The following is a 14910-nucleotide window of genomic DNA, read 5'->3' on the forward strand; positions in this document are numbered from 1 at the left end:
TAAAAAATAAAAAATAAAAAATAAAATAAAACAATAAAAAAACAACAATCATGAATGTAAATAAATTATAAACTAAATTAAAATCGCCATTAAAATTTCAAACCACCTTAATATAAATCACCTTGCTCGTACATAGCTTGGATAACTTTAACAAATCCTGCAATATTAGCTCCTTTAACAAGAGATGGCAATGCATCAGCATTCTTTTCAGATGAATATTCAATGGCTGTAGTAACACAGTTGTTGAAACAGTCTGTCATTATATCTTTCAAAATACTGTCAACCTTTTCAGCAGTGTATGAAAGACGTTGAGAGTTTTGCGACATTTCAATGGCACTAATAGCAACACCACCAGCATTGGCGGCTTTACCTGGGGCATACCACAATTTAAGATCTTTAGCTGATAAACGTTCAGCTTCAAACACATCAATGGCTTCTTGGGTAGATCCCATATTAGATCCCTCAGCGACATATTTGGCTCCGGCTGCAATCACTGCTTTGGCTTCATCAGCTGAAATCTCGTTTTGAGTGGCACATGGCAAAACAATGTCAACTTTCTTCACATATGTCCATGGACGTTCACCTGGGTAATATTTGATATCTGGGTCAGAAAACAACTTGTTTTCACTGATCAATTGCTCAATGGTGCCTCTGTCGGCTTTAACATCTTGAATGGCTTTGACTTGTTCATAATTCAATCCATTTTCAGTCACAAGAGCACCCTTGGAGTCTGACAATGATAATACTTTACCTCCCAATTCCAACACTTTAAAAGCGGCGTATTGAGCAACATTACCGGATCCAGAAATGGCACACAATTTGCCTGCAATTGATTCTTCACCCTTGGTGGCATACTTGACCATATTCTCAACATAGTACAACAATCCAAATCCAGTGGCTTCAGGTCTGATCAAAGAACCACCCCAGGCTAATCCCTTACCAGTAAGAGTACCTTCCCAAACGTTCTTGGCTTTTTTGTAGGCTCCAAATAAGAATCCAATTTCCCTTCCACCAACAGCAATATCACCGGCTGGAACATCGGTATCAGCTCCAATGTGTCTTTGTAATTCTCCCATAAAGGCACAGCAAAAACGACGGATTTCGGCAACTGATCTACCCTTTGGATTGAAATCAGCTCCACCTTTACCACCGCCAATGTTGGTACCAGTTAGGGCATTCTTGAAAATTTGTTCAAAACCTAGAAATTTCAATATCGATAAATTCACAGTTGGATGGAATCGTAATCCACCTTTGTATGGACCCAAAGCAGAGTTGAATTGAACTCTGTAACCGTTGTTCACTTGCAAGTTGCCCTCGTCATCTTCCCAGGTGACACGGAACTGAATAATTCTCTCTGGGATGGAAACAACTTTCAAGGCCTTCTTATATTCAGGGTGTTTCTCGAACAATGTGGAGTCTTTTAAAGTGGTAGCAATTTCATTGTAAGCTTGTTCAAATTCTGGTTCAGATGGCATTTTTAATGGTTGATTATTGGTTATTTGATTAGTGATTAGAAATTAAAATATTAAATTTAAAATTTAAAATTGGTATCGAATAAGATAGCAAGATAGATAGCAAGATAGAATGCAAAAAAACAAAGGTAATTGATGAGGATATAAATTTCGATTATTATTGAATTCTTTTTTTTTGTTTTATGATACTCAAAAAAAATCAAGATAATAAAGAAGATTGAAAATAATGAATAATAATAACTGGTGAAAAACTCTAAAGAGAGGGAAAAAAAAGAGATAAGATGAAAGCTAGAATAAAAATTAAGAAAGGAAGACGGATATTTATATAGCTGCTCAGAAGCAAAGAAATGAGAAGTAGACCTACATATACTAATGAATTAATTTAATTTCTTTTAATTTCTTTTAATTTCTTTTAATTAGTAGATGTTTTGCCCTGTAAAGATAAATTAAGATTTAGGAAGCATAAGGAATTAGATTGAAAAGAAACAATACTCATGGAAATTTCAAGTTTTAAAACATCTTTATCTAAAGTGGAGCTCTAACCAATCGAAATTAGCTTTGCAATTAAGATTAAAGGACTGAATCTTAAACCGCAGATAATGAAGTTAAACTTGGAAATGATTTCATTTATGCAAACTTGGATCAAATAAATTCACTCCTGAGTTCAGAAATATTCTACAAATAGAAGAAAACACTGTTGTAACTTCAGGCACACTAGCAGCTTTTCTCAAATCAACAATTGTTCAGCATAAACACAGCGACTTGGGAGAAAAGTCGAGAGAAATTATCAAAGGAAGCGATTACGTAAAATCGGCAAATTGCAGCTCCAATTCGACCCGCAGCACAGGTGCGTTATCATAGGGTCAGAAATATTCGTCTAAAGTGGTTTACGCACGTTCATTGGCAGAAGATAAGATCTTAAATGCCAGCAAACACCGATTATGCAATAGGTCACAGAAATACACATATCAAAAAACCAGGACTACGGCGAGCGGAGCCCTAGATATCGGTCGTGCTGGGTCGGCTCTTTGCGCGTCGGCCGTTTTGCGAGAGGGTTGCGACCGGGCGAGGAACGGAAAGCAAATATAGCAGAGCTCAGCAAGAGGATAGCAAGACCTTGCGTGAGAGGATCGCAAGAGAATGGGCCTGGAATCGGTTATTATATAGATAATGAACTTAGTTAGCTTTCTTCTTACGTGCTTTAGGGTATATTTCCTGATGTTTACTGCTCTACCGTAATCTTAAAGCCTGTTCCGTCCGTATCTCTTCCAGCTCAGCTCTAGTTCTTTGTTTGCATTGAATTCAAAGTTAGTGTTTTGACAAGTTTTCGACTGCTGGAAATTTGATATTGGAGATAGCACCTTGAACATTTGATCTGTTTTTAGTTTTTTATTCAATTATGGCGAGTCTAAGCTGAAAAACCTGGGGTAATAATTAGTGGTAATGGCAGGTGGAACACCTATTAGACACTCTAGAAAACGGAATTCAATTCCATAGGGTCGGAAATCGGAATCTCTGCAATTGACAAAGCAAAGAGGAATCTTTTTACTGAAAAGGCCCTTGAATAATCAATTGATTCAAAAAAAAATCCATTCGATAACAGTGATTCAAATAGGTAGCGTTTAGTATTATTTAGTAAAGATCTGATCTCGTTTATATTTTTTTTGATAAAATTTCTTTTTAATGCTTTTTCAGTTTCTATCTAAACCGCTTTTTTTTGGTTCTTATTTCATTAATCAAAACAGAGATTGAAAAGGCGAAAACCAACAATTAGCAACAAATTTAGAAGTGTAAAATCAAATGTCAAAACAAAAGTTTAATTCTAAAAAGATCCCTAAAAGAATCTTCAGAGATATCTGAAGGAAGGCTATCTCTTTGAGTTGCTCAGTGAAAGCCCTCAAACAAAGTAGGGCTGGCGGGTGGTTTCTTGCTCACAGGTATTCCTAGTACACATTGTTGCTAAAATCACAAAACATTCTATTTAGGTAACAAGTTCCCGTGCTCACTAACACCACTTTTATTTCTCCAAAGAGTAGCCTCTTGAACGAAAAAAGCTCTTTTGCCGTGTACGTGTAACCGAATACGACGCGCGCAAAAGCCTCACTCCGCGCTCGGTCTATGCTCGGCTATTATCGGCATTACTGTGTCACGTTTTCCTGGTTACAGGCCTGATTTTTTTTTGAAAAAGTGAAACGGCCGGGTAGTATTTGTGTTTTTTTGCAATTGCATTTTTCTCCTTTGATTTTTTCTCCTTTTTAACACCTTAGGACTAAGAATATGATCCTTAAACCATCTTTGACTTGGTCGTAAATTTGTATGTTTATTTTTTGTTTACTTTTCTCTAGTTTCTCATTTGATTATGCTAAATTTGTTCATATGATGAAAAAAACTTATTTCACAGACCTGTTCCGAAATTTAATGTGGACTTTAACTATATCTGATTTATGTCTTTAGCATTTTAAAATATTGATGCAGTATATTTTTGGAAATATCATATTCCTCGTATTTTACAGAAATGAATAATCTATTAACACATTCAACAATAGTTTTTTGTCTTTCTTTTAATTGTTTATTGTTTATTGTTTCCTGGAAACATGGAAATGTATTAAACAAACAGTGTACCAAATTTTTTTTTTTACTTTGAAGCAATGAGAAGCAGAACTGGTATTTGATATTTGATATTTGATACTTGGTATTTAGTATTTGATATCTTTTCTATTATGGTTCCACCTTTTTTGTCACCAACTTGGGCTTTTTTTCATATAATGTTATTCGCTGTCTCTAGCTATATTTCATTTTATAATTAAATAATTTTTATTTTTTTATTATTCTTTTTCTATATTTAAACACGCTCAGTACTAATTACAATAAATAATACTGTTTATGTCATATCTTTTACATATTCTTCCATTCTTTTTTGTATTCATTTATCTTCCTAGATGTACTTGAATTTCAGTTCGATAATTAAAAATGAATTCCAAAATGTGCTTTTTATCAGCAATCTAGATCTCTCACCAAATACAGTGCCACGTATATTTGGTAGAATAAACTTTATTATATTGTTATTTCTGCAGCTGCAAACCCATGCTTCTTCCTTTTCTATCAGTTTCAAGCCTTGGGGAGACAATTGCTTAATTTGGCTACGGAAGTAGTAAGTCCGACTCGTAATTTTGTATTTCACGAGCAAAGCTCAACCATTTACACAATTCTTGTTTATTTTAGCTTTTGTCTCTGCCTTTATCTACTTTAGTTTTAAATATTTGGATTTTTATTGTTTCAAATGGTTTTGCTTTAATCAGTCTCTACTACCAGCCTATTATTTAGCTATGAAATCTCATTTTTGATATCCAAAAATCAATAAAGCACAACAAAATTTTGTAAATGATTTTTAAGCATTAGCTTACATTGACCTGATAAATAGCAAATGAAAACGATAAAAATTAAACTAGTTTTTATTTGCTTATTTCTTTCTCTATCTGTTTTTTTTTTGGTTTTTTTTATCTTTATTTTATTTTTAGCATATTGATATAATCTATTTGTGAATGACCATCTAGATCATTTTCAAAGTTAATCATAATCATTTTATTTACTCTTTGTGTTTTGCTCTTTTTTTGGTAGGTTCGTAATTATTAAATTTATTAATAAATAAACGGACTTGTAAGTGTTTAAGATTGATTACCAGAATTTTTGTTATTTTCCTCAATGTTTTAGAATGGGGAGAAAAAAATCATATAAAGTAATACTTTTCTTCACAAAACATAATACTAATAAAGAAAACAGATGAATGAATGAGAGAAATTCAATTCAAAAAAAGAAAATTGATAATTAGAAATCCCAAAGTAGCTTGATATAATAGTTTAATTTAATTTAATTTAATTTAGTTTAATTTAATTTAATTTAATTTATTTTATTTTAATTTAATTTGTTCTAATTTAATTTGGTATAATTTGGTATAATTTGGAATATATATAAAAAATGATTGATGGATACGTTTGGATGGATGGCGCTTATAGATTTGGCAACCATGTTATCTTTGTTAAATTTGATAATATAGTTCGAGTTCAAACAGAGGAGGAGTTTTCGTACATTGCAATTTACGATAGGAGATATGATCATTTTACAGGACAGGTAAAATTTGGAGATACAACACTTTATTTATCAGATGGAAAAATGGTTAGAATTGATTCGCCTAAACAAATTCCAGGTTATCATTATCAGGACAATGTTGATTTTTCATGGTAAAGAGGTTTGACCAATTGATTTAGTATGTAATAAATTATATAACAATAATATATATATATATATATATATATATGTATTATTTTATTTTCCTCTTTTTTATTTTTTTATTTTAAGTTTCAAATTTGCATGGATCCCAGGCAGGAATTGAGACATAATAATCGTGGGGATGACTTAAGGAATCAGAGTCTTCCTTTGTCATTTTGAAATCAAGAACACTTAAGTTTTCTTGAGCTCTTGAGACTTTGATTGTTTTTGGTAGAATGACAAAACCTTGGTCTAAGGACCAACGTAGTAAGATCTGAGCAGTGGAAACATTGTATTTCTTAGCCAATTGAATCAATTCAGGATCGTTGACTCTTAAACCTCTGGTCAATGGGGAATAGGCTTCAACAACAATTTGTTTTGATTTACAGTAATCAACGATTTCAGTTCTCATCAACCAAGGGTTCAATTCAATTTGGTTAACAGCTGGCGGAATCTCGAAATCAGGAGAGTTGTAAATTTCTTTAATATGATTGACGTTGTAGTTGGATACGCCGATTGATTTGACTTTACCGGATGCTACAGATTCTTGGAGAGCATTCCAAGTCTCTAGTCTCAATTTTTGGTTGGACATTGGATCATGGATCAAGATCAAATCAATGTAATCAATAAATTCCTCAGCGATTTGAACTCTTGTGGAGATGCATTTCTTTGCCTTTTCATAGCCATGGTGATAGTTTCTGATTTTTGTAGTGTAAAAAACATCTTTACGTAAATTGTTAGCAGGGTCTTCGTCCAACCATTTTCTAATACCTTGACAAACCTCCTTTTCGTTGCCATACGCTTCAGCAGAATCAATGTGGCGATAACCGAGTTTTAGAGCTTGATAGACGATATCAAAGGCCTGGTTAGGAGCAGTGAGATATACGCCTAGCCCAATTTCAGGGATAGAATAACCAGAGTTTAGCTGTTTGGACATTGTTTTCAGGGGAGATCAGTGAGTTTGTTCAACAAATAGCCAATGGTCTATTCAACGGTTGCTGAAAAGACTTTGCTCTAATCTGGGGAAAGCAATCACACCAAAATGGCTGACGTCCACATCCGCGGCCATCCGCAATCATCCGCGATCATCCGCCAATCAGCATAGAAAAGAGAAAATGTCTCCTTTGGGAAGAACAAAAAGCTATCGTTTGAGACGTTTCTGCTTCTGCTCATGCTGCCAATCTCATGTTGTCTCCTGTTGTCTCTTATTGTCTCCTGTTGTCTGCTTTTTGCTTCCAGTCCTCTCCCAAACCTGCCAGAGACCACCAGCCAGGGTCTGAGGCCAGGTCGCTGGCTGCACAAATGACGTTTCCCAATCACATGGTGTGTCTGACGCACTTCTGCGGGGAACTTGCTGCGTTTTGTTTGCGAGCAGTCGCAAACCGCCCGTGTGGACGGGGCTCGGTTGCTTCCAGAACGGTGAAAAGACAAGAGAAGGTGCAAATTTATGTCAGACCTTTGACTGATCCATCTGGCTCTTCACCAACTGCTAGCTCATCGTTGGTTTTGAAGCAACAATGTCGATCAAGAAGTGGATCCCAGGGACCCATCAGCACAAAGTATGTGTGTATTAGTGTCCGAACTGCCTTTCCTTCTCTCTCCTGTCCTGCCAATTGTATACTAACCACGTCCTCTTCTCTTCACCAGACCCATGAAGATGTTGCTTTTCCATCCAACGATCCTCCAAATGATGAGCCTAACGATAGACTAGAGCCATCAAACCTTATCAACGACGAGCCTCACCACGAAAACAACTCTCTCATCACTACTGTCTGTGATCCTGAAGCCACTGCTAGCCACAATAACAGCACTCCTCTGGCTGACATTGATAGAGACAAAACATTGGCTTCCTTTTCTGGAAACTTGCCAGAGACTGTTTTTGATGAAAACGACGAGATTGACACCTCTGATATTTTGAACAATGATGACACTAACTTTCAAACCACCCTTGATTCTTCCAATGGTGACATCAAATCAAGCAATAATATCACTTCAAACAACAATATTGACAACAAATCCAACACTCAACATGATTTAGTCCCGATACATAATAACAACACCCAGGAAAATGAAAACAACAATAAAAACCTCATAACAAACAATACTCACAATAATAACGCTAATCACTATCATAAAAATAATAAAATTCATACAACTTTCAATACTAATCCTAAAACTCACCAGAATGGAAAAAAAATTAAAATCAACATTACTAATCATACTCATAACCCCATCCCTATTAAAACTGAATCTCACTCAAATCATGAAATACCAAGTTCAAATTCAAATTCAAATTCAAATTCAAATTCAAATTCTAACCTAGATATCAATAATCATACTAATAACATTAACATCAATAATGAACCCTCAAAATTATTGCCCTTTGGAGATGGATCCAAAAAAATATTTGGTATGGAAAATTTTGGTAACACATGCTACTGTAATTCCGTTTTACAATGCTTATATTACTCAAAGGAATTTAGAGAAAATATTCTATCTTTCCCCCAGTCTTATTATCAAGAAAAAACTGACAGAAGAAGGAAAATAACTACCATAGGCTCAAAACCCCATCCCTTTGTACTAGCTGCCCAAAAACAACTGAATGCAAACGAATCATCTCTGGACAACAACCCAATAATAAATGGAAATTTAAAATCTAACTCAAATAATGCCAGTGCATATGCTGATACATCTGAATATGTAAATGGAAGCATCCATCCCTCCCATAACAATGCTAATAACAACCCTAAATCCTCTGAAAAACAATTCAAAAGGAGATCTTTCTTTAGATCCAAATCTGATAAAGACAAAATTAAAGAAAATGACAAAGAAAAGGATAAAAACGAAGATAAAGATAAAGACAAACAAAATGACCCATCTCCTCAGTCAACTAATAATGAACACCAAATTAATGGAAATGTTAACAACAATAACAACACAACCAACAACAATAACACCAACTCAAATAGTAATAACAGTGATGATTTCTATGCAAACTTCAACATGTTAAAACAATCATCCCCATTTAACCTCACCATAATTGGAAACACAGGAGATCCCTCATCTACTACTGAACAGAGAAAAAGAAAAGCAATGCTCACTGGCCCTATATTGAATATTGATCGCTCCTACAGTTCTTCTTATCAAATGTCTAATTCAATGTTTTCCGCCTTAAAAGATATATTTGAATGCATGGTTGAAAACGAAAGCAAAAAAGGGGTTGTTAGTCCCTCATTTATAATCGAGGTCCTAAAAAAAGAAAACGAACTATTCAGAAGCTCAATGCATCAAGATGCTCATGAATTTCTAAATTTCTTATTAAACGAGGTGTTTGAAGTCGTGGATATGTTTGCAAAGAAAAACCGATCTGACTCAAAATTCATCAAAAATATACCATCCAATTCCTCTGATAATCCTCAAAACTTATCCATGAATTCCTGGATCCATGAATTGTTTGAGGGTCTACTAACAAGTGAAACAAAATGTTTAACTTGCGAAAAAGTATCCTCAAGAGACGAAAAATTCATCGATTTATCAATTGATTTAGAAAAAGATACTTCAATAACCTCTTGTTTGAAACAATTCTCCGCAAGCGAAATTCTAACCGAAGATAACAAATTTTACTGTGACAACTGCTGTTCATTACAAGAAGCTACGAAAAGAATAATATTGAAAAAACTACCCAAAATTCTATCATTGCACTTAAAAAGATTTAAATATAATGAGCAGCTACAAAGAAATGTTAAATTGTTTCATAGAGTCAGTTTTCCTCTACATTTAAGATTATTCAATACTTCAAAGGATACTTACAACCAAGATCGTTTATATGAATTATACGGAGTGGTGGTTCATATTGGAGGTGGTCCATACCACGGCCATTATATTTCATTAATCAAAACAGAGCATTTTGGTTGGCTTTTATTTGACGATGAAACTGTTGAACAAATAGATGAAAACTTTGTTCTAAGATTTTTTGGAGATGGGCCTGGTTTGGCTGCTGCTTATGTTTTGTTTTATCATGAAATCTCCGAAGAAGATTATTATAAACAGACTTTATATAAAGCATTTGATTTGGACGATGATTCCGATCATGACAATAACAACAAGAATAACAATGTTAATATTAATCATGACAATAATACCCAAAAGTCTTTTACCACTGAAAAAACAGAACCAAAACAACTTATAAAATCAAAATCGATATCTTCTGATAAAAGGGAAATCAAAAAGCTTTTTGGTAAAGACGAACCACTTTTCAGTGGAGTATTATCTAATCATAGTAAGAAATCTAAAAGTGTCTCGCCTCAAGCATCACATCCTTCAATCGATACAAAAGTTGATGATAATGATAATAAAGAACAAGGTAGTTTACCAAATCTTAGTAAGAGAATGAGTTTATCACGTCGCTTTCTGTCTTCTAAAAATGAAAAGGTTCCAAAAAGTTCTAAACAATCTATCACTACACATAATTCATTTTCAACTATTAATATTTTAAAAAGATCAAGATCTTCAAATCACAACAAAACTCTTTTAAAGAATAATTCCAATGGTAAAGTTGATTCTGAACTAAATAATAAAATAACAAATCAAACTCAAAATCAAAATCAAAGCAAAAATAAAGAGATTCCAGCAAATGATGATACTCATAAAAACTTGATAAGTAGTCAACTTATAGATAACAAAGCTATTAATAAAGACAATACTAGCAAGGATGATATTATCAAAGAAAATACAAATAAAGATGATACTAATAAAGATGATACTATCAAAGATGATACTAATAAAGATGATACTAATAAAGATAATTCAAATAAAGATAATTTAAATAAAGTTAATATTAGTAATAATGATATTATCAAAGGTAATTCAAACAAAGATGATATTACCAAAGATAGTTCAAATAACGTCGATAATAATAGAGATGATATTATCAAAGACAGGTCAAATAAAGATGTTGTTGTTGATAAAGATTTTATGAATAAAGAAGTCAGTGACAAAGATGGGATTAATAAGAATAATATAGCTAAAGATGTTATAAAAAATGATATTAACAAACCTGATACTAATAAAGAAACTAAAAGCAAAGTCATCAATAAAGATGATATACATACTGATGATATAAATAAGAATGATATTAATAAAGAAGTTACTAATAAAGAAGATATAGGTAAAGACGATATTAAACAAGTCAATAATAAAGAAATCAATAAAGAAATTAATGATACAGAACTAATTAATAAGGAAGTTTTTGATAAAGATTCTGATAAAGAAGTTGACAAGGTGATTGATAAAGTGACTGTTCAAGAAGTTGTTGGTAAGCCAAATATACAGAAAGAAATTATCGAGGAGAATTCCAACGGTGTAGAAGTCATCAATAAAGAAATTGGAAATGATAAAATTGTAAAAGATAAAGTTGCTGACGCAATAAGTGGTGATGATGTTAAAAACAAAAGTCATAAAGAGTATAATGAAAACAAAACAAAAGAATTTATTGCAGAACATGAAACCAAACCAGAGACACAAAAGACTATTGATAAAGACTCTGGATTGAAATACGTAAAACCCATAAAGAGACAATTTTCTTTTGGAAGACCAAGGTCGCTTGCAAAACCAATTCATCCAAATGGCTCAAAATTAAAGTTGTGGAGTAAAAACAAGACTGTAACTGAAATCGTTCAAGATGAAAAATCTACTGAAACAGTGAAGGCTGATAATAAGAATCTGCCTAAAAAATCTAATAAATATAAAGAAAATTCGACACAAAATGACTCTTCTGATAAGGACGCTAATCATCATCGTCATCATTTTTCAATGTCACATCATCATACAAAAACCAATAGCAATAACTTTGATTATGATTCTACCAATAACGACTCTACAGCAATACATTCAACTACAGAGAGTAGTATATTTCTTAATAGCACTGATATAAGTACCAAGAATAGTAGAGAAAACTACCATTTCTTAACAGAAGCACCAAGATTGAAGAAAAAGGGAAAGAAAGAGAAAAAAGATAAAAAAGATAAAAAGGAAAAAAAGGAAAAAAAGGAAAAGAAAGATCCCTCGAAACCAAATAAACTTGAAAGAAAAAAAAGCAGATTTGGACTCTTTAAAAATTTGATTTGATTTTATTTTATTTTATTTTATTTTATTTTATTTTATTTTAGTTCATGATTTCTTATTATACAGATTATTTCAAATATTTTTGTTATTTTCATTATGTTTTTTTTAGTTCTTAGACAAAACTGTTAATGTTTTAATGATTTTCAACGGTCAATGTACCTGTTTTTTTTATTTTTAATTCTTTAATACTTAGAATGAACTTTGTATTATTTCTAGAAAATCGTAGATAGTTTTGTTACTTTGAAGCAGAAAAAACAGCAAAAACAGCAAAAAAAAAGCCTCGGTAAGCACGTGCTTTTTTCTTGTCTGAAAATTCCATCATATTTTATCTCATTTTTTAAACATGAAATAATCACTCTCAGAACTTTAATGGTTATATTTTTTTTTTTTTGTTAAAACCAGATAATTCATCGACGATTTGCTAGAAATTCGATAGAATCTGATTGTTAAGTTATTGAGATTTTTTTGGTAGAATGGCAGTAAACTCCATTAAAATTTTAGCTGGAAACTCTCATCCAAAATTAGCCAAAAAGATAGCAGAAAGGTAAGTTTTACTGAGTGATTTAACCAGATTTGTGTTTCGAATTAATCGGAAGTAAATTGATGACTAACATGGTTTTGATGTTACTGTTATTGAAGATTGGGTATTGAAGTCAGTAGGATTGGTGTTAATCAATATTCGAACCAAGAAACAGCGGTTACCATTGGAGAATCGCTCAGAGATGAGGATGTTTATATTGTGCAAACAGGATGTGGAGAGAACGAAATTAATGATTATTTAATGGAGCTTTTGATTATGATCAGGGCTTGTAAAACAGCATCAGCAAGAAGAATAACGGCAGTTATGCCTAATTTTCCCTATGCTAGACAAGATAGAAAGGATAAGAGCAGAGCATGTATTTCAGCCAAGTTGGTTGCAAATTTATTACAAAAAGCTGGGGCTGACCATGTTATAACAATCGATTTGCATGCATCGCAGATCCAAGGATTTTTTCGAATTCCTGTTGATAATTTGTATGCAGAACCCAGTGTTTTAAAATATATTAAAGAAAATTTACCATGGAAGGAAAGTATTATAATATCGCCAGATGCTGGGGGAGCCAAAAGAGCTGCAGCATTAGCAGATAGTTTGGATTTGAATTTTGCGTTGATTCATAAGGAAAGGCAAAAGGCTAACGAGGTTTCGAGAATGGTTTTAGTTGGGGACGTTACTGATAAAGTGTGTATTATAGTGGACGATATGGCAGACACTTGTGGTACGCTAGCGAAAGCAGCAGATACGTTGTTAGAAAATGGATCGAAATCTGTTGTTGCAATAGTCACACATGGTATTTTATCAGGAAATGCAATCGACAATATCAACAATAGCAAGTTGGAAAGAGTTGTCTGTGCAGACACAGTTCCATTTGAGGATAAGAAGATTTTTTGTCCCAAGTTAGATACAATTGAGATTGCACCAACATTAGCAGAAGCTATTCGTCGGTTACATAATGGGGAAAGTGTTTCATATCTTTTTACTAACGTTCCAATTTAAGTATATATAGATATAGAGGATTTATATAGATATATGCGAAGGTATTTTTAGTTTAATTATTTTAATATTTATTTGATTTAATTATTCAATTCAATTATAGAATTCAAAATCTTATTTGAATTCTTTTTTGAAAATTAAAATTAAGATGAAAATTAAATAAAAATACGAGAGCCAAGACCAAAAATAAGAGCAAAAAAAATAGCTATATATATCAATTTAGAATTAGCTTTATTGATTTGTTCATTGGCTTGGTTTTTTAAGGCCATTGCTCTTATTCTATCTTCAGGGTCCATTATAGAGTCGGAGACCGTATTTATTGAGTTACTATTGGAATTAAATGGGTTTTTATTTTTGTTATTTTTGTTTTTGTTCTTGAGGTCGTTTTTGATTTTATTTTCTATTATTTTTTGCTGTTTCAAGAATTGTAAATTTTCGTAATTTTGAATGTCAATTTTGTTTTGTGATTCTAATTCTGGAAACTCAGCTAGAAATTTAGAATTTTTGGTTATATTCCACTTTTTTGAATTTTTGGCAAATTCTCTTTTAATTTCGTCAGTTGTTTGGATTGAACCAACTGTTGATTCATCACCAGTCATAAAGCTCAATAGCCCATTTAGAATAGTTTGAACACTCCAAGCAGGATTCCAAGTATCAGGATGGAAATCAGACATTGATAAACATAGCCTTGTATTAGTTTTAAACCTACCATTGGGGGTAATCATTCTAATAGATAAGGGTTTAAAGGGATAATCGTAATGGAAATTAAGAGTGCCATGGTACTGACCACCCTCGTAGGGAGTATTTGGAGGACCAGTTATTAAGTAGTGCCACTCCAAGATGTTTCTTTCATTTGGGTGAGCAATGATATATGGAGGAGGGTCATCAACGATTAGTTTATATTCTTTGGTTAGTCTTTTTTGAGCTTGACGAGTTGCCATTTTGGTTCAGGTATAAAGGGATATCAGACTAAGCTATTTGAGGGATGGGTTTTGTTCTTTGTAAGTATGAGTCAGGAGTAAAGAGATCTGATTTGATTGATTTGACAGAAATTAAAGAGGACAAAAAAACAAAGACAATAAATAGGTAAGCTGGTAAATGGGCAAATAGATGAGTGGGAATACCAAATGATAGAAGAAAGATATACAAAAACGAAAAAGAACAGGAAGTGAAGATAAAAAAAAATTAGAGGATAATTGAAAAAACAAAATACCAGAGCATAAAAAAAATAAAGATCTGAGTTTGTGATTAAAGCGTAGAGAGATTTTGGTGGAAGTACAAGAAGGACAGAAAACGTGACCAGGTGAAAACACGCTGGAAAAGGCAATTGAGGCGCATTTGTGCCACGTAGAGAACCCAAAAATGGCATTTTTTGGGGCACTCATTGGGCAATTTCCAGATTGAATATGGGTGCCCACTCACCAGCCACTAGTTGCCTCATTGAGATCTGGGGATTGAGAATATTGAGTAAAAGAGCTATAAAGAAAGCAGGATTAAGCTGAAATGAAATGTGTTTGG

The 14910-nt window shown here is 32.9% G+C and overlaps 5 protein-coding genes across 5 annotated transcripts; 2 read left to right on the forward strand and 3 right to left on the reverse strand.

Moving 5' to 3' along the window:
- Position 1: 1 nt before the first annotated feature.
- ASCRUDRAFT_75793 (glutamate dehydrogenase) lies at positions 2–1827 on the reverse strand. Its single transcript, XM_020193218.1, has one exon. It carries the CDS (start codon positions 1473–1475, stop codon positions 108–110), a length of 1368 nt encoding a protein of 455 aa, XP_020047363.1. The 5' UTR covers positions 1476–1827; the 3' UTR covers positions 2–107.
- Positions 1828–5768: 3941 nt separating this feature from the next.
- Positions 5769–6787, reverse strand: ASCRUDRAFT_145866 (aldo/keto reductase family protein). Its single transcript, XM_020189225.1, has one exon. The coding sequence runs from the start codon at positions 6673–6675 to the stop codon at positions 5824–5826; it is 852 nt and encodes a 283-aa protein (XP_020047364.1). The 5' UTR covers positions 6676–6787; the 3' UTR covers positions 5769–5823.
- A 1330-nt stretch (positions 6788–8117) lies between these two features.
- ASCRUDRAFT_20581 (cysteine proteinase) lies at positions 8118–9797 on the forward strand (the record flags this gene model as incomplete). Its single annotated transcript, XM_020189645.1, has 3 exons — positions 8118–8438; positions 8574–9074; positions 9198–9797. Coding segments are annotated over 3 exons (1422 nt in total), but the record flags the coding sequence as incomplete, so codon positions are not given.
- A 2443-nt stretch (positions 9798–12240) lies between these two features.
- Positions 12241–13435, forward strand: PRS4 (ribose phosphate diphosphokinase subunit PRS4). Its single transcript, XM_020193219.1, has 2 exons — positions 12241–12405; positions 12501–13435. Exons 1-2 carry the CDS (start codon positions 12335–12337, stop codon positions 13393–13395), a joined length of 966 nt encoding a protein of 321 aa, XP_020047366.1. The 5' UTR covers positions 12241–12334; the 3' UTR covers positions 13396–13435.
- Positions 13436–13835: 400 nt separating this feature from the next.
- UBC6 (E2 ubiquitin-conjugating protein UBC6) lies at positions 13836–14333 on the reverse strand (the record flags this gene model as incomplete). The annotated part of the gene is made up of 1 exon (XM_020189774.1): positions 13836–14333. A coding segment is annotated over one exon (498 nt), but the record flags the coding sequence as incomplete, so codon positions are not given.
- Between the last annotated feature and the right edge of the window lie 577 nt (positions 14334–14910).

Source organism: Ascoidea rubescens, assembly GCF_001661345.1.
Source record: "Ascoidea rubescens DSM 1968 unplaced genomic scaffold ASCRUscaffold_6, whole genome shotgun sequence".
Classification (NCBI taxonomy): domain Eukaryota; kingdom Fungi; phylum Ascomycota; class Saccharomycetes; order Ascoideales; family Ascoideaceae; genus Ascoidea; species Ascoidea rubescens.

Coding starts and splice junctions, on each gene's coding strand:
- ASCRUDRAFT_75793 (XM_020193218.1), bottom strand. CDS start 1,475: ATGCCATCTGAACCAGAATTTGAACAAGCTTACAATGAAATTGCTACC.
- ASCRUDRAFT_145866 (XM_020189225.1), bottom strand. CDS start 6,675: ATGTCCAAACAGCTAAACTCTGGTTATTCTATCCCTGAAATTGGGCTA.
- PRS4 (XM_020193219.1), top strand. CDS start 12,335: ATGGCAGTAAACTCCATTAAAATTTTAGCTGGAAACTCTCATCCAAAA. Junction 12,406..12,500: donor GCCAAAAAGATAGCAGAAAG/GTAAGTTTTACT, acceptor CTGTTATTGAAG/ATTGGGTATTGAAGTCAGTA.